Source organism: Protopterus annectens, chromosome 4.part0, assembly GCF_019279795.1.
Source record: "Protopterus annectens isolate FY-2018-M chromosome 4.part0, PAN1.0, whole genome shotgun sequence".
Classification (NCBI taxonomy): Eukaryota; Metazoa; Chordata; order Ceratodontiformes; family Protopteridae; genus Protopterus; species Protopterus annectens.
Genome location: NC_056733.1, coordinates 709,588,774 through 709,611,704, shown reverse-complemented (window position 1 = coordinate 709,611,704; position 22,931 = coordinate 709,588,774). Strand labels below are relative to the sequence as shown.

The following is a 22,931-nucleotide window of genomic DNA, read 5'->3' as shown; positions in this document are numbered from 1 at the left end:
GTGTTTTGGTCTGTTAGTTTTGTTCCAGAGGCCCTGCACTTTTACTCACATAGCCACTGCTTTCGAAACAAAGTCGCAGGTGTCTGTAGTTATAGACAGTGCTGGAGCTGGAAGGAAAAATGGAAGACATGGATTCAGACAAACCTGGTTTCTAAACCAAAGGAGTTCACTTTTTGCAAATCTGAAAACAGTAATCTGGAATCACAGGGGATGTTGATGCTAGGGCCATACTGGTTTTAGATGCCACAGTATTTTTCTCATGTGATGTCTGGCTAAAGGAATCATGAGAATGATGAATGCCATGAACCCTAGCATCCTGAGAAACTCCTTTGCTAAGACTTTTACCTAAGTGGAAAAATTCAGGAATAGATCTGAATATAGATCTACTTTTTCCTGTGGAAGAAAACCTCTTTCAACTGAGGAATCTAGGAGACATTACAGGAAAACAGTCTTGTGGGAGAAGGATAACTCTCACCCAAGAAAAAGAGAGAGATTCCAGATACTTTGAAAAAGACTCTACAAAGGTATGCAAGTCATCTAGTTAAATAGCATCAGTGGCACAACAGGTGGAACACTTATTTTTGGTGCGGAAGACAGTGGGTTCTATGCCCACATCAGGTAGGTGCATTGCTGACACTGCAGTGTAGCATAAAGGGGTGTGGCATTCCTGAGTGTGTTATCCTTTGGGTGAGATATTAAGCCAAGGTCCCATCTGCGAGAGTTGATGAATGCAAAGATGTCATGGTACCTACTGAAAAGAGTAGAGGTCCTTTATTTAACACAACATAAAAAAAACATTATTTACATATTTATAAAGTTTACACATTTACAGGTACATGCAGACACATTTCTATTTCTTACTATTTATCATTTATCTTTTAACATCATCATTGTTTCAATAACTGACCCCCACTCCTTTCACAACCATAATACAACCTTTGCAATATAGCTTCCAAAATCCATTTCCCATTAAACAAAATTTAATTCAGTCTTTCATTCCAAATAACCCATATTACATAAAATATTTTTTATCTACCATTTTCACAAATTCTTATTATTCTTACACTATCCATATGTAATCATTCATATATATATATATATATATATATATATATATATATATTAAGTCATTGATATTCTCAAAAAACATTTTTTCACAGAACTTTTTCCAGAGTTTCACCACTTGTTTACATTTCAAAAAAACAAAAACATTCTTTGTTTTTTCTCCTCCCCACAAAAAAATACACTCTTTCAACATTGTTTTTGTAGAGTATATTCTCCTTTACTGGTAACTTATTTATTACTAGTCTCTGTGGGAAATCCTGAAACTTTCCTATCTGAGTACACCACTTTTTATTTACTTTATCAGCTTTAATTACTACTTCTGGTAAATTCTGCCATATGCTGACCATCTAAAAAAACTCCAGCTCTTGTTTAAAATATTAGAATATTATGAGTTTCCTAGCTCCTTTATTTCATTAATAAAGAACATATATAAAAACAATTTAGCATATGTAAAATTAGGACCTTTCACCTCTGAATCAATAATATTGACAAAAGGCACAAAACAAGGTTGTCCCATGTCCCCCATATTATTTGCATTAGCCATTGAAATGTTTGCCATCTCAATACGAAACAATCCCAAAATAGAGAGTATAAATTTATATAATCAATATAATTCAAAAATAATGTTATTTGCAGATGATATACTTCTTACCACATCTATTTCTAAAAATTTATTAAAAGAATTAGATATACAAGTTGATAAATTTTATTCAATTTCAGGATTACATTTTAACAAAACGAAATCAAATGTTATGATATTGAATAAAAAAAATGATTTTCAAATAAATGATAATCATATAATTGGTAAACACTCTCTCACTTTAAACTATTTAGGTATAACATTAAGTACAACATTAGAAAAAAATTTAAATATAAATTACAGGGAAATCATAGACACAATAAAGTCAAATATAATAAAATGGAACAAAATATATATAACATTTGAAGATAGATTGCAAGTAATAAAAATTATATTACTTCAAAAAATCCTATATATAGCACAAGCTATTCCAGTAATTGTTTGTTTCTTTCGGCTTTTCCCGGTTAGTTAGGGGTCGCCACAGCGGAACTCCGGTCTGCTAATGATTGGCAGTAGATTTTGACGTGCTGGCTTGCCGGGCCTAATGCACAACCTTCAACGAAGGAATGCCCATTCACGCATGTCGCCACATGGAAGACACTCTACCTGAGAATCGAACGGGCAACGTCTAACTGTGAGGCGACAATGCTACCGCAGCACCACCACCGCAGTATAAGCTATTCCAGTAATACCAGACAAATATTTTTAAAAGAAATAAATACATTATTATTAAGATTTCTTTGGCATCATAACAAAAACAGAATAGCTTATACACACCACATTAGACCATAGAATCTAGGTGGAATAAATTTCCCGGATATTGAAACTTATATTAGAGCCTCCATTTTTAAAATAATTATAAATTGGATAGATCCGTGCTATTCTTCTAACTGAAAATCTCTCCACACTCTTATTTATTCAAATGAAAATCCATTTCATAGAATTTAATGATAGACAATCATATTAATAAACCATGGCATATCTTATGCGCTAGCCTTCAATATAATCTAACAAAACCTACTAATCTAAAATGCTTAAATGATATCTATAATTCATTTAGAAGATTTGTAACTTCTAATACAGATATAAAGTTATGGCTAGAACTTTTATATCCTTTCAATGTAACTAGAAATTTTCCAAACAAAATGCATAGGACGGTTTTCATTACTTGGGAAAAGAAACAATTAATTTGCTGACAACAATGCATTAATGAACATAAGGTTTTGGATAGTCAACTTATAATAAAAACTTATAATCTCTCTACATCAGACTGGGTATTATTACAAAACATATTACAATACTCACAAGATCTATGCAGAATAATTAACAATTCTTCTTTTAGAGATAAACCTACACTTATAACTCATTTATATGAAATAGTATACAATAATCAAAATTGGGAAAATTTGACATCAAAATTATATAAAATTTTAATAAATTATAAAGTTAAAATCAATCAAAAATGTTGAAATCATATAACAACAAAAGGTCATTCAATAAATGTATCTATGGAAAACAAAACCAAAATACTAAATTCTGTTAAATTGACATCCAACATACAATTTTGGAAAATTTACACATGGAAATTTTTGCACAGATCTTTTTTTATGCCAAATAGATTTAAAAAATGTAATACTTCTAATAATGTCACATGTTGGAGATGCTTGCAGAGTTGTAAAGCAGATTGGATACATGTATTTCATGACTGTATTAAAGTTTAAAAAATTTGGGAAGATGTCAGCAATTTTATACAAACCATATTTTCAGATACATTTGTAGTAAGTAAATCTCTAATTTTGTTGAATGTTAATGAGAATTTAGATTTAAATAATAGCAATCTCTACCTACTATGGAACATTCTAGCAAATGCTAGAAAATGTATTACCAGAAAATGGAAATCAAATCTGCAACCATCATTTAAAAAATAGCAACACAGTCATAAAGCTCAAATGTGGGTTCCTGATGGCATTCCAACAAGTAACAGCAACGAATCCAAAGTAACAATCCAAACTCCAAGGTAAAAGAAATAGTAGTTTATTTGTAGTAAGCGCTTTCACCCGTAGGCTTCTTCAGACTTTACAAAGAACAACTGTTAAGCATGTTTAAATATACTAAAGGCTCTGAGTACTGGTGTACCAAGAGCCAATCAGCAGTGACTCACAACAATCAGCACATTGTACGTAATGCAAATCACTAATTCAAATAAGTAAATATGTCAACAAAAGCCTAAATCACATCCTATCACTTTGCACATAATAAACAAATAATGCAAAAGATTCAAAAATCGAGTGAAAGACAGAATCTAATAAAAACACATCTTATCTAAAAACCAATACAATTGAAAACATATTGGCGGCTGTATAAAACAGATACTGAAGTACATTGTGCCGTACAGCTTAAAATCATACGATCAACCAGACTGTAAATATGTAACACTCAACAAGTCCTGCCCTCGATCGCTACACCCGAACAACTTCAAACCACAAGTTCAAAGGGGTAGTTGCACTTCTAAATACTCTCATGGCATATTAAACATTTCGTGAACTCACTGAGGAAACCTACCTATCTGAGCATTGAAGTGGCCGCCCCACTAGGGCTCCAATCGCTCCAATAGACCGCACTCCCCCAACGGTCCTATGCCTGCCAAGGACCTTGCGTCGCACAGGAAGACCGTGCACCAGGTAATAAATACGTATAACCCTATGCACGCCCGCACTGTATTTCCGATAGGATCTAAATTGAAATAAAAACAGAAATACTCAAGCCGCCAACAACAGCGGCTGATACCATCACATCAACAACAAATGTTAAACAATTAAAATGTAAAAATAAAAGCACCATGGTCATTACCAGATTACCGAAGCTTGAGTTCTAGTAACACCTAAGTGTTCTAATACTGTGCTGGGATACGACTTAGTTAGAGCATATGCAGGCTCTACTATAGGAGTTATCACATGTACCATAGCCAGCAGGATAAAACCTGTCATGGCAACAAAAACAACACACCATATCAGAGCTACAAACTATCACACAATCAATACAGCACATCTAGGTCTAACAAGGTGTACCCATATCCTAAACCCAAGGGCCCATATAACCATCCAGTATAACAAAGGATGACTAGATGTATACAGGAACAACCATACCTGGCATTCCATAACAAGACACATAAAAAATTACATAGGGTCATGACATAGGCAACATACCTTAATAAAAAGAAAACAGAAAAAAATTTTTAAATCTATTAATTAACACTAGATGGAACCTCTAGTTTATGCGCTCATACAATCAATATCCTACTACTAAGGAAAGACATTGAGTTCGTTAATGCAACCATTAGCACTTGACAAAATACACTCTAATATCAGGCGACATCTCAAAGAGTGTACACTTAATATATTAGCCCTTTAAGGGCTTTTGTTATATACCCGATAACAAAAAGTATGTTTTATATGTGTATGTGTTACATATTATATATTATGACCCAACATGCTAATGCATCAACATGTAAATATATAACTCCAACAGAAACTACCTAAGTACAATACTAAATGAAATAGGTAGTTAACGACTAACAGAATTGTCCCATTACGTCCAAAACCAACTATGTGTCCACGCATAGTATGGTTCAGGGCCATAATAGAGGAGCAGATGATGCTTACCCCAAAACTGAAATTTACAGTCCGAGAGGCCTCCAGTTCTTAAAAGAAAACCTGAACTGGCTAGGGATGTGTAGCAGTACCAAACTGGTATCTCATATGAGCTTGTTATTTGGGTCTACATAACCTCCTCTTCTTTAAAAATGGTCTGATCTGCACCTTGTCATTAAGACCAGGTGCTTTATCAGCTCTACATCTGATAATCCACTTTAACTCATTCTCCAAAGTAAAATTCACCATATCACCACCTCTCGTGTTGTTATACAAAGCTTGAAGAGCACAAAAGACAAATGTATGTGTAGTACCACATGCCAAAGTGTGTTTCGCTACTGCATTGTTGGTCGATGCAATGCGAATATGGTACATATGTTCCCTAATCCGTTCTCTCAAGGACCTATTGGTTTTCCCTATATAAAACGAGGGACACATAGTACATCTTGCCAAATATATCACATCAGTACTTCCACATTCTGTCCTAGTACTTAAGTTAAACTCATAGTTGGTGGACGGGTGTAAAAAACTCATCCTGGGATCTATATGTACACACTGATTACACCTACCACATGGTTTCGTATTATAAAAATGTAAAGATTGTACCAAGGGGCCTTAGGATCTTGAAGATGCCTACCACAGGTAATAAGTTCCCGGAGCTACTCTGTCAATGGCAGAAACTCAATTTAGAACTGAGTTTTAGTTACATGAGACTATTGATTGATTTTTTTGGCCCGGAAGAGAATGCCTTAAGAGATCAAGTGAATGTTCTGTTTGATAAGATTAAAGTAAACTATTCCTGTGATCTGCTCGACTCACGACTTGAGAGGGTCCTGGACAATGTTATGTTGTTCGAGAAACGCTTACTTGAGCAAAAGAAGAACAAGATTTTGAGAGACTTAAGGGACTTTAATAACTGTAATGTCTTTACTTGGCCTAGACAGCCTGTTGAGTCAAGGAATGAATGGACTTTAAATCGTGTTAATGCTGCTTCCACTACCCTGTCTGGGAGTGTACCTGCTAATATTTGTACTGATGATGTGCTACAGAATGGTGACCCGCATGGGCAGGTTTCTGGTATGGGTGCAGATCAGACCATTTTTAAAGAAGAGGAGGTTATGTAGACCCAAATAACAAGCTCATATGAGATACCAGTTTGGTACTGCTACACATCCCTAGCCAGTTCAGGTTTTCTTTTAAGAACTGGAGGCCTCTCGGACTGTAAATTTCAGTTTTGGGGTAAGCATCATCTGCTCCTCTATTATGGCCCTGAACCATACTATGCGTGGACACATAGTTGGTTTTGGACGTAATGGGACAATTCTGTTAGTCGTTAACTATCTATTTCATTTAGTATTGTACTTAGGTAGTTTCTGTTGGAGTTATATATTTACATGTTGGTGCATTAGCATGTTGGGTCATAATATATAATATGTAACACATACACATATAAAACATACTTTTTGATATCGGGTATATAACAAAAGCCCTTAAAGGGCTAATATATTAAGTGTACACTCTTTGAGATGTCGCCTGATATTAGAGTGTATTTTGTCAAGTGCTAATAGTTGCATTAACAAACTCAATGTCTTTCCTTAGTAGTAGGATATTGATTGTATGAGCGCATAAACTAGAGGTTCCTTCTAGTGTTAATTAATAGATTTAAAAATTTTTTTCTGTTTTCTTTTTATTAAGGTATGTTGCCTATGTCATGACCCTATGTAATTTTTTATGTGTCTTGTTATGGAATGCCAGGTATGGTTGTTCCTGTATACATCTAGTCATCCTTTGTTATACTGGATGGTTATATGGGCCCTTGGGTTTAGGATATGGGTACACCTTGTTAGACCTAGATGTGCTGTATTGATTGTGTGATAGTTTGTAGCTCTGATATGGTGTGTTGTTTTTGTTGCCATGACAGGTTTTATCCTGCTGGCTATGGTACATGTGATAACTCCTATAGTAGAGCCTGCATATGCTCTAACTAAGTCGTATCCCAGCACAGTATTAGAACACTTAGGTGTTACTAGAATACAAGCTTCGGTAATCTGGTAATGACCATGGTGCTTTTATTTTTACATTTTAATTGTTTAACATTTGTTGTTGATGTGATGGTATCAGCCGCTGTTGTTGGCGGCTTGAGTATTTCTGTTTTTATTTCAATTTAGATCCTATCGGAAATACAGTGCGGGTGTGCATAGGGTTATACGTATTTATTACCTGGTGCACGGTCTTCCTGTGCGACGCAAGGTCCTTGGCAGGCATAGGACCGTTGGGGGAGTGCGGTCTATTGGAGCGATTGGAGCCCTAGTGGGGCGGCCACTTCAACGCTCAGATAGGTAGGTTTCCTCAGTGAGTTCACGAAATGTTTAATATGCCATGAGAGTATTTAGAAGTGCAACTACCCCTTTGAACTTGTGGTTTGAAGTTGTTCGGGTGTAGCGATCGAGGGCAGGACTTGTTGAGTGTTACATATTTACAGTCTGGTTGATCGTATGATTTTAAGCTGTATGGCACAATGTACTTCAGTATCTGTTTTATACAGCCGCCAATATGTTTTCAATTGTATTGGTTTTTAGATAAGATGTGTTTTTATTAGATTCTGTCTTTCACTCGATTTTTGAATCTTTTGCATTATTTGTTTATTATGTGCAAAGTGATAGGATGTGATTTAGGCTTTTGTTGACATATTTACTTATTTGAATTAGTGATTTGCATTACGTACAATGTGCTGATTGTTGTGAGTCACTGCTGATTGGCTCTTGGTACACCAGTACTCAGAGCCATTAGTATATTTAAACATGCTTAACAGTTGTTCTTTGTAAAGTCTGAAGAAGCCTACGGGTGAAAGCGCTTACTACAAATAAACTACTATTTCTTTTACCTTGGAGTTTGGATTGTTACTTTGGATTCGTTGCTGTTACTTGTTGGAATGCCATCAGGAACCCACATTTGAGCTTTATGACTGTGTTGCTATCTTATTTTACATCTTGTGTGGGATCCGTGCTCCGTTTGCTGTGTGTGCTGTGTTTGGTTTTTATCATTTAAAAAATGTCTGCTAATATTGAAGGAAACTGTATTACTGGAAACCAGAGTAAAAGAACTAAGATTAGCACCAAGACGATAGAACAAGAATCCATGGGAAAAATACTATCATTTATTGAGACACTAAACTTGAATTCAAACTCTTAATGAGAGTAAAGGAAAAAGGAACAAATGATCTCTCATTAACATGATGTTACTCTGACTAGACTGATCAATATAATAATTTAATTTCAGGCCAACTGTAAACATTGTATATAGTTAATCATACTGTTTTACTTATCAGAAAATGTAATAAGATTATTATACAATGGAATTATTTGAAAGATTAATAAAAAACACTTGGAGTAAAAAAACTCCAGCTATACTCTGTGGCATATCGTCTGCTCAGAGGCAATCTCTGCTTAACATACAAGGCAATGTCAAACCCTGAGCTGTTGGACATGCTCCACTTAAAGAAATCCCAATCCCTCAGAGCCACATGCTCCAGGGATCTAAACATTGTCATCACAATAAACAAAACATGCTGGAGGGATAGGTTCCTGACCCAGAGACTCCCCATACCCTGGAATAAACTGCCCATACATGTCAAGCAGAGTGCCTCTTTGGCCCTCTTCAAAAGGAACCTTGACAATTGGATGGGAGATTGGAAATTCACCCCGAGGATCATGTCAATCGCCCTGCTAGACAGGAGACCAGGGAAGTAAATATTGTGGGAAGAAATATCCAGGGAATTGTTATGGCTAGGCTTGTATAGGCCCTAGGGCTGATAGCCTAGTACCAACCTATAAACCTATGTATACACAATAATATTGCTTCATCACATTATTATATCGTATTCTTCTTTCTTTCTCTGTATCATCAAATTTTATTTTCCATGTTAGTATTTTTCCTGATAATTTTTAATTTCTCCATTTGCATATTCTTTTTCACTTTTTCTTATTCTCATCAAATCCCATAATTCTTTATACAGATATTTAAATATTCTAATATTAAATTCTCATTATGTTCCTATACCCACTTGAATATTCAGTGCAAATTTAAAGAAGCATAGTAAAAAACTGGATTTAGCAACCCCAGTCTCCCTTCCTCTTCATTTATATACAACATACTTCTTTTCATTGGGTTTAATCTTGAACCCCATATGAAAGAAAACACTTTTACTGAAAGTACTCTAAAATGGTTGTGTTTCCTTCATTTTAAGTTTAGGGGAAATGTTTTTTAAATTTTCCTTTACTTGTTTTTACTCTGCCTCCTACTGAATATTTTTCATGGGTTTATGTACAAATAATCCTTGTTCCCCAGAATCAGATTTTTCACTGACTAGAACTTCAAAAAATGTATAGTGTCAATTCCTTATCCTGATTTCTCTTCCAGCATGCAATCTCTGTCCTTCTTTTTCTCCCTCCATATTTTTTTCTTCTACAGTTTCTTCTTCACCCATTTCACCCTCTACTCTAGCCTCTGGCTATCTTTCTTCATGCATAGTTTCTTCCGTTCCCCTTTCTTTCTCATTATATACTGCTTTCTCTTGGAAATCCATACAAATGTGTTCTTTTTCTACACAACCTGCATTTAGTCACACAACGTCTTGCTGTATGTCCTTTCTCCTCACACTAATTGTATTGCATCTTGTCTCAGACATTAATTAAATGAGAAAAGTCCCCACAAAAGAAACATGATTTAGGCTGGTCAGCATATATGACGAGCCATAAAAACAATACTTGGCAAGTGATTCACCATGTTTTTTTTTTCACATTACAAACCAACTACCAAGCTCAACCCTCAATTCCATAGGTTTCTCTCATCTCTAACTTTTACAATATTATCAACAGTTTTGCACAGAACCTGCATGCATTTTTTTAACATCCTCTTCTTCCAGTTCAGGTAACATTTTTTATATATTTTAGTTACTACCAGAAAACAAATAATTGCTCCACAGATAAATGTCCTTCCTTTTGCTACACAGATCCAAAAGTTTTATCAGTCCATTAGTTTCAAATGTTAAGTCAGAAAAAGTCTCTGTCCCTGTAGACAAAGACAAATTTTCTTGAGCTTTAAAACATAGACAATTACTGCCTTCCAAGCCAAATACTGGAGGTAAATCCCCTTCCCGTGGTTGGGGAATCACGTCAAAACAAAACAAAACAAAAAAACTCTGTGAAAAACCTCAGCAGTCTAAAAACTCGTGGCTTACAGGAAGAAAGACTACCAGCATCTCTGTTCAAGTACCAAGTTCTCCAAAAGAATATAGTAGTAGAACGATTCTTTGTAGTATCACACAACAGAAAGGTGGTTAAAAATGAAAGCAAGATCTCTCAAAGTTGCTTCTTGTCTGAAGACATTTCTTTATTTGTAAATAGTACTTTACAAGCAGATGAGTGCTGCATGTATAATGTGTTAAAGCTTGTAATGACATGCACTTATTTCATTTGTTCAGAGAGGGGGCATTCTTTGAGATTTGTCAGCCCATAGGAGTAGTGCCATTGGTGGGGGATAGATCACCACTGGGGGCGTGGTCTAAAACACTGCCTTGACAAATAAGTTTTACCTGTTTCCAAAGACTTAACAGCTGTGTTTCAATTGTAGCTAATGAAACATAACAAATCTATTCAAAAATCTTAAACATGAATTCAGCAAACTGTGGTTGAAAAGCAAAATCAAGTTCATAAAAAAAAACCTTGTGCCTTAATCTAACACCTTTTGCATTACAGTTATCTTTCTTTATTATAAAACCAATTCAAGTATTGTCTAGGCACAGATAGCCCCTTCCAGAAAATTACATTCTTACCTTAAACCATTATAAACTGAAAAAACAAAAAGGAATACAAATTACTAGGTATGTTAACCTATCAATAAATGCAAAGGAAGAGATTCTCATCTTTCTGGACCAAATTCTGTAACGTTTTTGTGTACCTTCGTCAGATCTTCCTGCGGTGGTTGGGTCTACATTTATCTGCTGATTCCTATAGCTGATAGTTCCAGTGTTGGATGTGTTCATCTAAAGTGGGTTACATATTGCCAATGATCTGGGGTTGATTTATTGCCTTGTGAGTGACATGGAGCTCACTTGGTAATTATTTAGCCAAATAATAGATACCCCCATTTAGGCTGTTGGAGTTATATCTAGGGTTGCCACCTTTCATTGTGGCTAAAACCAGAGTCAGGCTACACCCCTTTCATCACCTGTAACCCTGCCCATCCCCACCCATGTTCCACTCACTTTGTGATGTCACTACATCACCTGGTGGGGAATGCCCTCTTTTTCCATTCCTGATGCCTACTTTTGGCCAATTTACTATGTTTTTCTGTAAAAAAGCATAGTAAATCAGCCGATTTAACAAACTTTGATAGTCTGTTTCCTTTTTTTAAACAGAATGCTGGAGTTTGTACAGTGTTTTCCAGACTACCATCCGGAAAAAAAATGTAGGGGGTGGCAAGCCTAGTTATATCTTTAATCTTTTTTTCTTTCTTCTTTTTCTTTTTTTATAAAAACTGATCCAGGTTACTGAGAATATGCAAATATATATATATATATATATATATATATATATATATATATATATATATATATATATATATGGTTCCACTTTATAATAGTGAAATACTGAATCTCGAATTTCAGTATTTCGCGACCATAAAGGCAAAACCTTCAAACACTAAACCTTCACAATCCCAAAACTACAAATCCTGAACACACAGCATACACCACACATAAACCACAACAGCCACACTACAAAACAAATCAACACACAAAAACAAAATATCACACATCCACATGCCTACACTACACATAATTAGGGGGCAAGCCCCCGTGCACCCCACACTCCCCCACCTATATATACTAACTCCAAGATTGCACAAAGAGTAAAAGACAGTATATTCACATCCAGACATTCCACAGTCCCTCACACACACATGCAACACACACACACACACACAACACACACACACACACACACACACACACACACACACACACGACATAGACAAACACCAGCACATCCAACAATTACACACTCATACATTCACCTTCCTACCCTAACCCATACATACAACTTACAAACAATCTCACATATGCTCAAACTCCCACCCAAAACCCTTACAAAACACTGACTTACCTTAGATTCCACATAAATCCATACACTGCGTAGAACAACATCCAAACCAAACAGTGCACATCACATAATGTAAAGCCATAACTGCGAATTTGAAATATTTGAATTCGTGATTATGCACTTTCAACATTTGAAAAATTTGCCTTTATGGCCACAAAATACTGAAATTTGAGATTTCAGTATTTCATGATTATGAAGGGGAACTATATATATATATATATATATATATATATATATATATATATATATATATATATATACATATATATATGTACATATATATATGTACATATACATAGATATAGATATAGATTGTGATATAGATAGAGCTATACATATGCATACATAGGCATATATAAAATGGTCATTCTCTCAAGTGCAGTAACTTTTTAATGGACTTAATTTTGCTATTCCACCACAGTTTGCTGTATTTATGTATAAGAGTTTTTGAGTAGATTTGTTATCTTTGAAATAAATGCATGTTATAAGCTTTAAGACATCATCCAAGCAGAAGTCGTCTGCCTGTAAAGTAGTATTTACAAACAATGAGACGTCTTCAGACAAGAAGTAGCTTTGAGAGTCCTTCTTTTATTTTTAACCACTTCTCTGTTGTGTGATACTGCAAAGGATCTTTCCACTACTATACTTTTTGGAGAACATGGTACTTCAGGAGGGACACTGCTAGTTTTTTTTCCCTTTAAGCTATGAGTTTTTAGACTGGTGAGGTTTTTCACAGAGGTTTTTTAAGCTTTAAAACCCAGAATATTTATATTAGTCTATTACAATGTCATTTTTCTTCTTATTCTCAAAGCTGGCCATCTCTTCTTTTTAAAAATAGTCTCACTTATAGTTTCTTGCCTCCTGTCACTGCTGCATATGTTTTAACTACTACATTCTTAGCTGCAACAAAACCATACATCTTCTCAGTTTGTTGTTGCTTTCCTCTTTTACTTTCAATCACTGCTGAATAGGTTTTAACTATTGCATTCTCTGCTGGCACATCACCTGGTTCCTTTTCCCCATTACCATCCTCAGCACTTCCAAAAATGTTAGCTGCCATCTCACCCCATGAAACGGCAGAATTGTCACCTGGATCATCCTGCTCGGGTAGTTTTAACAGAACATCATCTGCAAGCCCTCCTGATGCCAGTTCTGTTATCTGCACCACTTCAATAGACTTGCTTACTTTCTCCATAGTGACAGCTAAATGCTGTTCATTTGTAAGATCCACCACACAGAAGTCTTTGTTTACATTCTGAAGCTCCATTCAAACAAATTTTCTCCAAATTCTCACTTTCCCCCTCCAAACTCTCCATAGCTTTTCTCTTCTCATCCATGCTTCTACTTTTCTCTTAGGCCTCTTCTTTACTGTTGTAGGAGCCTTATGGTGCCATCTAGCAGCTCCAAAGAGTAAGGTATGTTCCCCGATGTCCTTGACAAATTTCCCTTAGTAATGTAAATACTACCTCATTTTGCCCCTGCAAAGAGGCTTCTAACCTAGTAGGTCTAACCTGTTAAACAAAATGATAAATTCTTCTTTCGGCTTTTCCCGGTTAGGGGTCACCACAGTGGATCACCTGTCCACTCATGATTAACAGTGGAGTTTTACAGTGTCGAGTTGCCAGCCCAGTGGCCAACCTTTCACGGAAGGCACACACACACACACACACACACACACACACACACACACACACACACACACACAGGGCCAATTTAGAGTGTCCAGTCCACCTACAGCATGTTTTTGGGATGTGGGAGGAAACTGGAGCACCTGGAGGAAACTGACGCAACCACAGGAGGACATGCAGACTCCGCACGGAAGGCACCCCAGCCGAGAATCGAACCAGAGAATCTCTTGCTGTGAAGCAACAATGCTAACCGCTGCACCACAGTGGCCACCCAACAAAATGATAAATAAAGTAAAATAAATATAAATAAGGAAAAATGTGACTACCTTGGAGTCTTCAGTCAGCTATCACTGGAATTTTGTGAATTTTGCGAATACCCTTGGAGCAGTGGATAACCCAAAAGAGTAATGCAGAGAACTGAAGTGCGATTCTGACACAGAAGACTTTAAGAAACCTTTAAAATCTGGTGCTCTAGGAATGTGACAATAAACATCCTTTAAATTTAGGATCAATAAAACTACTTAAACGGGGAATGACAGGAAGCAAGACATGAACCGATACTATTTTATACTTTGGAACTTTCACAAATTGCTTTAGAGAAGAAAAATCTAAAATGAGTTTCCATGAAGCTTCTTTATTAGGTACCAGAAATATTCTTGAATAAAAACAATTAGCAGATGATGAACAATAGGATGAAAAAAAAATTTGATCTGATGGATGAGGAGAAATCCCCTGAAATGGAGAAAGAGCTTCCCACTGCCATCTGTATTCCTTATGAATAACTCTAAACCCACTTGTCTGAGACTATCTGTTGCCAAAGAGAGAAATTGAGAGTTTAATTTGGGGTAAGAATTAAAGGCTTGCCAGTGATGGGGATATTCTGTAGATAGTCATTTAAACTTGCTGGTCCTACTTTGTTTCTGGGGGGGCTCCTTTTTTTGGAGCCCCCATGCCACTGAGATTTAAAAGGCATCTTGCTAGATACTTGCTGTGTCTACCCATTCTCCTTTTGTATAAAATGGGGCAGTGGTAGCTGTAAACCCCTGACAAATTTTGGGAAGGATGGTTGAAAATCTGAGAGAATGCTTCTTCCTCTCATCAAACTTTTTCAGGACCTCTACAGCAGATATTCCTAACCCGGTCTCTCTATCTAAGGGAGAATTTAAAATGTAAGCTTTCACATCCTCAGGATAGGTTTGTGTTGGCAGCCAAGCAAACCCTCTAATAACAGTTCCAGCAGCAGCAGCAGCTCTGAAGTAGCATCAGTTGAATCAAGCAAATTTCAAAGATGTTTAGTGACTTGAGACACAGAAGTAGTAAGATTACACAAAGGTGTTTTTTTTTTCTCAGACGAGGGAACTGAAACAATGATGTTCTTCATACTCTCAAAAGAAACAAGCATAACTTTAACATGTGAACTTGACAATTAAAAATTCTAAAAAAAAGTGCGGTAAAAGAATGCACTTTTTCCTCAAGACTTTCAAAGGCTTTTCTACCCTTATTAGAGAGGGCGGGAATAGCATTACCAAATAAATACTGCTGGATCAAATCTTGGGTTAGTAAAGAAAACCTTATAAGACTAAAGAATGTTATACAAGTTCTTTACATAAAGGCAGTAGACTGGCTATTAGGCAAGTTACATGGTGCAACAAAAACATATTCCACTGCTGGAAGAAGAAAAGGAGCTTGAGCAGGTGCAGGAAAATTCAGTTGTAATAAATAATATTTCTTTAAAGATAGAAGAGTATTCATTACATTCCTACTGAAATAACTGATTCATTCCGAATATGGTTTCAGAAAAAGAAAATCCTAAGGAACTATCAGAAGTAACATTCTCTTCATAGTCAGAATCTGAAACCTGAGGACAGAAAACAGACGTTGTCCCCTCACAGTCATTTTCATATTCAGTACCCTGAAAATCCTCAGACAATGAAGAATTCCCTTTTCTCTTAACAGTAACACTAGAACTGGAGGTGTCAAGAGCCTGAACTAACGCCTGAGCTAAGCCTAATAAATTACTAATGTCAAAAACAGAGATAGGAGAAAATAAATGTCCAGCTTTCTGCTTCATTTTTTTCCCCAAACACCTTTATTAACTTCTTTTTGACAGACATTACTGTAGAAGAAGACTTACTTTTGCCAGGCAAATTCTCCCTAGAGATAGGCATCCCTTCTGGCTAAACAGAGAAATATTCCCAACTCCTTCCACAGAGACTGACGAGTGAATCTCCCTTGCCCACCATGGGTACTCCCACAGACACACAGAAGGTGTCTATTCCCCAATCCATGGTGGTTGCAAGACCACACCAGAAGGAGACAGGAAAAAAAGATGAATGGTCTGAGGAATCAGAAATGGCCACAGCAGAGTCACCCAACAGTGGTTAAGACAAATCTGTAGCCTGCTGAAGGAGCAAAGTCTGTTTACAAATTTTCTTTCCTTCTTTCTTATGTGGCTAGAAGAAGGAAGAACTGAAGGTCCAGTTGTATTTTTCATGGTGAAACTGAAAATGATGCTGAATCCCAAAGCAGACTGGCAGTAGTAGTCGATGAAACAGATAAGTATTAATAAAGTAGATTTTTCCATCAAAACTCAGAGGAAAAACACATTAAACACTTATCCCAGTCCCAAAACTAATTTAACACTTTTTAGTTAGGAAAAACAAATATTAACTCAGTTTTAACAACCTTTTCTACAAAAATAAAACGCTGCATTTCACAATGAAAAGTCATTAAAAGTTACAACAGTCAATTAAAACACTTTTCCAAACATATATATACATTTACAGAAAAAACAAGTTTCAGTCATAAAACATAAAATGTGGAAGTTTTTTTCCCCTGAATGGAACTTATCTGCCTAGTAATAGACAACAATTAGCCATTTGTTGATCCTCATAAGCCCACAAGAGGTGGATTCTTTAGCATGGCACCCAAATTGCTGTTTTTCTTCAACTTTTCTCAAGCTGGTAATGGTTGGGACAAGTGCAAGGTGCCCTTATAGGTTTACAGGTTTATATACTAGGCTATAAACCACTAAGGCCTTTATAAGACTAACCATACAATCCAACCCAGTTGTGTCACTGTGTATCATGGGCATTTATTACGACGGGATATGTTACTTAGGAAGCTTCTAGAGATTATGTGGAGGAGGTATGTTAGTTTGGGCATTACTGTCTGTCTCCTCTGTCTATCAGAGATACGGGGGGCAGACCCAGGGTGAATTTCCAAATTCCCAACCATTGGTCAAGATTATGCTTAAATGGAGTTAGTGATGGCCTCTGCTTCACATGGATGGGGAGCCTGTTCCAGAGCATGGGGGTTTTCTGAGACACATATCTCTCTCTCACCACTACATCATATTTTTATCACAAGCAAAATTTAAATCCTTGGATTTAGTGATCCTCATGCTGTTATTTTGCAGATGTTTAATAGGTCCATCAGAGGTGGATCCGAGGATGCCTTGTATGCCAGCCATAGATCAACTCTCAGTAACCTGTAGGAGACAGAGTATGGAGATAGAGCTTTAAGGTGACCTGTATAGGACAATGTGTTTATACCCTGAATTCTCTTGGTAAGGAACCTTTGTGAGCATTCCAAATGCTGCATATGTCTGGTCAGGTACTTGTAAGTGGCCATTATACTTGATGGGTCTGATAACAGCTGAATAAAGTGGCACTATGACTTCTTTGGACCTGGATGCCATGCCCTTACTTAAAAGTTGGGTGAACTATAATGATTTTCTTACTTACTTGACCAAATGTTGGTCAAAAGCCAGATTACTGTCCACATATGTTCCCAGATCCCTGACCACTGGGTCATCTCTTAGGGGGTGTCTTATCACTGGAGTAATTAGCCTGGGTAGACATTTTCCCAAAATGCACTGTAATGCATTTCTTCACATTGAGTTTTAATTTGTGACTTTAGCACCAGTTGTTCATCTGTGTTAGATCCTCTTATAAGATGTTCGTGTCATGGGGGGAGTCTATGACATCTCCAAATTTGCAGTCATCAAGCTTGATTAGCTAAAGACCCTTGATATTAGTCTTTACCTCAAGAAATAGGTGACAAATAGGAGTGTTCCCATCATGGAGCTCTGAGGTCCCCCACAGGTGAGCGGTCTCTTAGTGGAGGTGGGCTCATCAATCCTGACTTCCTGGGTCCTGCTGTGAACCAGCTGGCAATCCAGTGAGTGTTGTAGGAGTTTATGCCCTTTTCAGTGAGTTTGTCAACTGTACTTGAGTGGGGTATTATATTAAACACCTTAGCCAAGTCCAGAGAGGTGATATGCACCATTTTCCCCTTATCCATTGCCTCAGTGACTTTCTCAAAGAAGTCCAACAGGTTTAATACGCACAGCCTTCCGGTGACAAAGCCAAACTGGGTCAGGTCCAGTATCTGAAGGCTATCTATGCTTTTGTTGATCATTTCCATGATAAATCGTTCCATGGCTTTGCATATTAGATTAATTAGACTAATATGCCTGCAGTTTCTGAGGTCAGTTGATGTTATCCTTGCGAAGCGAGATAACCATTGCAGTCCTCCATTCCTGTGGTACAAAGCTTGTTCCTATGGTACAAATCCTGTTCTGAGGATATAGTTGAAAAATGACTCAAGTGGTCCTGATAGGTCATGTTTCAAGCTATTTAGAAGGCATCCTGGGATATTGTCAGGGTCATTGAGGCTGTATTTTAGGCTTAGCAAGTGCCACCAGGACCTGCTTCCTGTTAATAGTTGGTGGGATTATGCTAGTACGTATTTCATGGAAGGAGGTGGGGGGAGTGGGGGGGATGTGAATTCTGAACTAAATTTGTCAGACAAAAAAATTGTTATGTTGCTGTTCTCAGTGAAGGTGGCACCACTGACCACTAGTTCACTACACTAATATGTGCTTCTTTTAAGGTTTCAGACATACAGTAGCTGTAGAAGGCTTTCTAGTTGTCTTCAGCCTGCGAAGCTGTGTTGACAATGTAACTGGTCTTGTTGGACTTAATTAATCCTCTTAGTTTCCTGTTTTAGTTTAATCAGAGAGCTGCTAATGTTATGAGAGTTGCTTTTCTTGATTTCAGCCATGACTTTTTCCTTTTGTTATATACTCTATTAAAGTTAGGATTCCACCATTGTGGTTTGTTTTTATAGTTTATTTTGGGCTTACTTCTAGTAGGTACAGTACCCTCTATACAGCCATTTAAATGGTTGTACAGGGTCTCTGTGAAGAAGTCCGCATAGGTTGCTATGAACTCGGGGTTGGGAGGGGCACTGAATTTTGACAAACTATCACTTAATAAGATGTAGTTTGCTTTGGAATAGTTCCTTACTGTTACAGGCTTTGCTGAGGTTACCACGTTGATTTTTAATTGGAAGGAGACAGCTTTGTGGTCTAACCTCACCAATGAGGATGTGAAAGTGTGTGTGCGTGGGGGGGGGGGTACAGCACTCTCCCATACTCATGAGTCCCACAGCCAGTATGTTCGAACTTCTGAAGGGTGTGCACACTATGTGGTCAAGGGTGTTTGTGTTACTAAAGTCCAGGAAACACTGCACCTTCAAGTATGAGGCAGTCTGTGTTTTCCAGTCTATACAGAGGTAGTTAACATCTCCTGTGACTGAAGTATTTGGTTTTAGCTTTGGAAGATAGCTGGCTGTTATATCTTTGGCAGTATATAACATGCATAGATAAGGCTATTGCAGCAGTGATTGACACACATCTATAATTAATTGCACAGTAAGTCAGTCAGCTGCAAAATTATTCCTTAACAAATAAGTCCGAGTCAAACTTGACAAAAGCAAACCAAACTTGAGTAACATTGTAAGAAAGTGTTTATAGAAACTTCCAAATAATAAACATGCAAAGGAAACATTTATCGAAGCCCATCCAACTCTGCCTTGGAGATGCACAAAAAAAAATGTGGTTCCAAACGGAGCACAGGTTTAACTAAATACAAAGGTCCAGTGTCATTTCTTTCTGAAGGAACAGACCATATCACTTAGAAAAAGCATACTAACCAACTGTGAGTCAGAGTAACTGTGGTCACTCACAGTCCTGAGCAGCTGACTCCAAGTACAGAAAAGAGGAACAGTTATAATAAAAATCTACAGAATAGTAGAAAAAGCTAAACTCTTCACAAGAGATTGCATTTACCCAGTCTGAAGGAAACTCTACTGATCAGTCAAATCCACTTTCCAAACAAAAGTAAATTTGCTGTAAAGAAATCAACTTTTGGTGAATCTTGGAGATACATTTTTTGTAGGGGCATTCTCCCTGCATCCTTTATGAGTGTGAGTGGGGGGCACTCCACAGCCCTAAACTTATATATAACTTCTCCAAGTTGACTCAGTAGTAGAGAAAAGAGAAAACTTTACCATTGCCAGAAGTCATTTTTTACACTTTTATAGGTTCATAGGTGTGTACTAGGCTAATGGCCATGGAGCCTTTACAAGCCTAGCCCATAGGATTACCCTGGCATCGTGCCACCCAACCTTAGTACTTCAGTCTGTCAGCATTCAAAACCAGCTAAAAAAACAGAGGTATTTCAGTCAGTGTCAGAGATTACATATTAAGAAAGAGTTCAAAATCTGCCTTAGTCTCAGACTTTCTGATGACATTTACCATGTATAAACTCAGATTTGCATAATATGTCTCTTCCTTACCTCAAGTTATAGACTCAAAAGTACTATTTTACTGTAAGTAAAGACCTATATGGGTGGCACAGTGGTGCAGCAGTAGCACTGTCACCTCACAGCAAGAGGTTGCCCAGTTCAATTCCCAGCTGGGGTGCCTTCTGTGTGGAGTCTGCATGTCCTCCCTGTGTTTGTGTGGGTTTCCTCCCACTTTACAAACACATGTGTCTTGAGTGTTTCTCCCTGGGCCTCTGCTGAAAATTGGTTTAGTTCCAAGTCGGACTTTCCCAGTAAACAAATGTTAAATAATAAATAAATAAATATAAAATTATATGTTTTAATGTGGTGCATTGAGGTTTACTGTTCAGCATTGTGACAGAAATGGGCAGCCATAAAAGTAAACCAGACTACAGTATAAGCTGTGAATGCACACAACTGGAGCACTCAAAAAAAATAAAGTGCGTCTCATGAGTATAGATGGTTTCCAAACTCTGTCTGTATGGTGTAGAGGGTTAAAGCCCTGACTATAATGCAGATGAATGGAGTTTGGTTATAGGAGTTAGAGGCTACTGTCAACTCCTCCATCCTAGGGAAGGGTGAATATGTGATCTGCTGTACCACTGACCCCCGAAAAGGGTGTTAAGGCATACCAGGTAGCAGTTATGGGGTAGATGTGGTTCACTACAGATATACATCAGAGAGGGAGTACTGGGATATTCTTAGGAATGCATAGGGAACCTTCCAAAAACAGAGGCTCCAAGTGAAGCCACCAGATGCTATAGGAATGCATAGGGAACCTTCCAAGGACAGATGCTCCAAGTGAAGCCACCAGATGCTAAAGGAAAAGAGTCAGAAAAGGAAGGATGATTCCTCACATAAACGATGGTCTGTCTGATGTGCCACTTTTGCTTCCAAAGGGGAATGAATGGCCTCAAAGGGACCATGTCTCAGTCAGAGAATTAATGGGATGTGGAACTCTCACCTGGGCTGAAGAATAAATGGGTCAGCACTCACCCAGTAGGAGGAGAAACAGATGTGTTAATGGGATGCTGCATGAGGGCTGAAGCTGAGGGTCTGAGGGTTAACATAGAAACATGGTCTCCTTGTCTGTTCTTCCTCAATACTGTACAGAAAGCTTTGCAGATATAGCCATTTCCTCACCTGACAGTAATGTCTAATGTCAGGGATAGAGCCCTGAGTATGACTTAGACAACCCCAGTTTGATTAGTAGCTAAGGTACTCAAAGTGCCGGGGAGGGGAGGAGTAAGCAGCAAATGCCAGTTTGCCTCCTGTGAGAGGAGAGATAAGTGGTCCTGTGGCTGTTTCACTGCACGCAAGCAGAAGCTAGCAGGCCAAACAGCCATAACCAAAGACATTAGTATGGCTTATCAAGCCAGTGATGGCAGCCATCTTTAGCCTGTGGGTGGGGCACTTACATGCAGAGAGAGGCCACAGTAGGTCATCCAGTGATGGAGGTGCCCATGTCAGCCACCAAGCTGGGTTAGGGCCAAACAGGCATAGAGTGGGACTGTGAGTAAGGCATAAGCAAGAAAGCATTTCATGGCCAACAGGACTGTGCCCACTTCCCTAAGATTCTATTCCCTCCTATCTGCAGAATCCCAATGTGGGATAAACCATTTTTGACTATGGGGACTTATGACAGGCTCCAGGGCACAACAATTGACAGCAGGAAAGGAACCAAAAATATATTAATAAAGAAAGAAGGGTGTTCCAGACTTCTGTGAAAAAACATCAGAAGTAACTCCTGTACATGTTGAATATTTTGCTCTGTTATACTCACCTATCATATGACATTGCTCTCTTTGGCTTTGTTCTTAAGGTCCTTTAGATGTCTACAGAAATCGGTGACAGAAGCATGCCCTTGTTGTGCATAGCTGGACACTATAACCATTGTAAAACAAAAAGTTTACAAGATTTGTTATAAAGTAAAATTACATACATTAAGACTGTCCTTTTCTTTCTCTACATCCTATTAATGTTCCATCTGTAGCTTGCATTGATCTTATGGATGAAGCTGGAAACCTGATGAATTTCGGCGAACAGGAAAATTCTCCGGAATTTGCAAGTGGTTGCCTCCGAGAACGAAGTACCTACATTCTGGTGCGGGTTACCAGTAAGTCGCCATTTTAGTAAAAAGTATTGGTTTGACCTTTGAACTGCAGTATTTGTTGCCCATCTGCTGTACTGTGGTAAACAAACTAGTTTAAGTTAA

The 22,931-nt window shown here is 37.5% G+C and overlaps 1 protein-coding gene across 2 annotated transcripts in view; it reads left to right on the top strand.

Annotated features, from left to right (window-relative positions):
• The window catches only part of CCHR4.PART0H22orf15 (chromosome chr4.part0 C22orf15 homolog), a 136,077-nt gene that overhangs the window by 95,200 nt on the left and 17,946 nt on the right, over positions 1 to 22,931 (top strand). For both annotated transcript variants that reach the window (XM_044068687.1, XM_044068688.1), the window contains one exon: positions 22,710 to 22,832. In XM_044068687.1, coding sequence (XP_043924622.1) covers positions 22,710 to 22,832 — 123 coding nt within the window. The remainder of the gene's footprint in view (positions 1 to 22,709; positions 22,833 to 22,931) is intronic.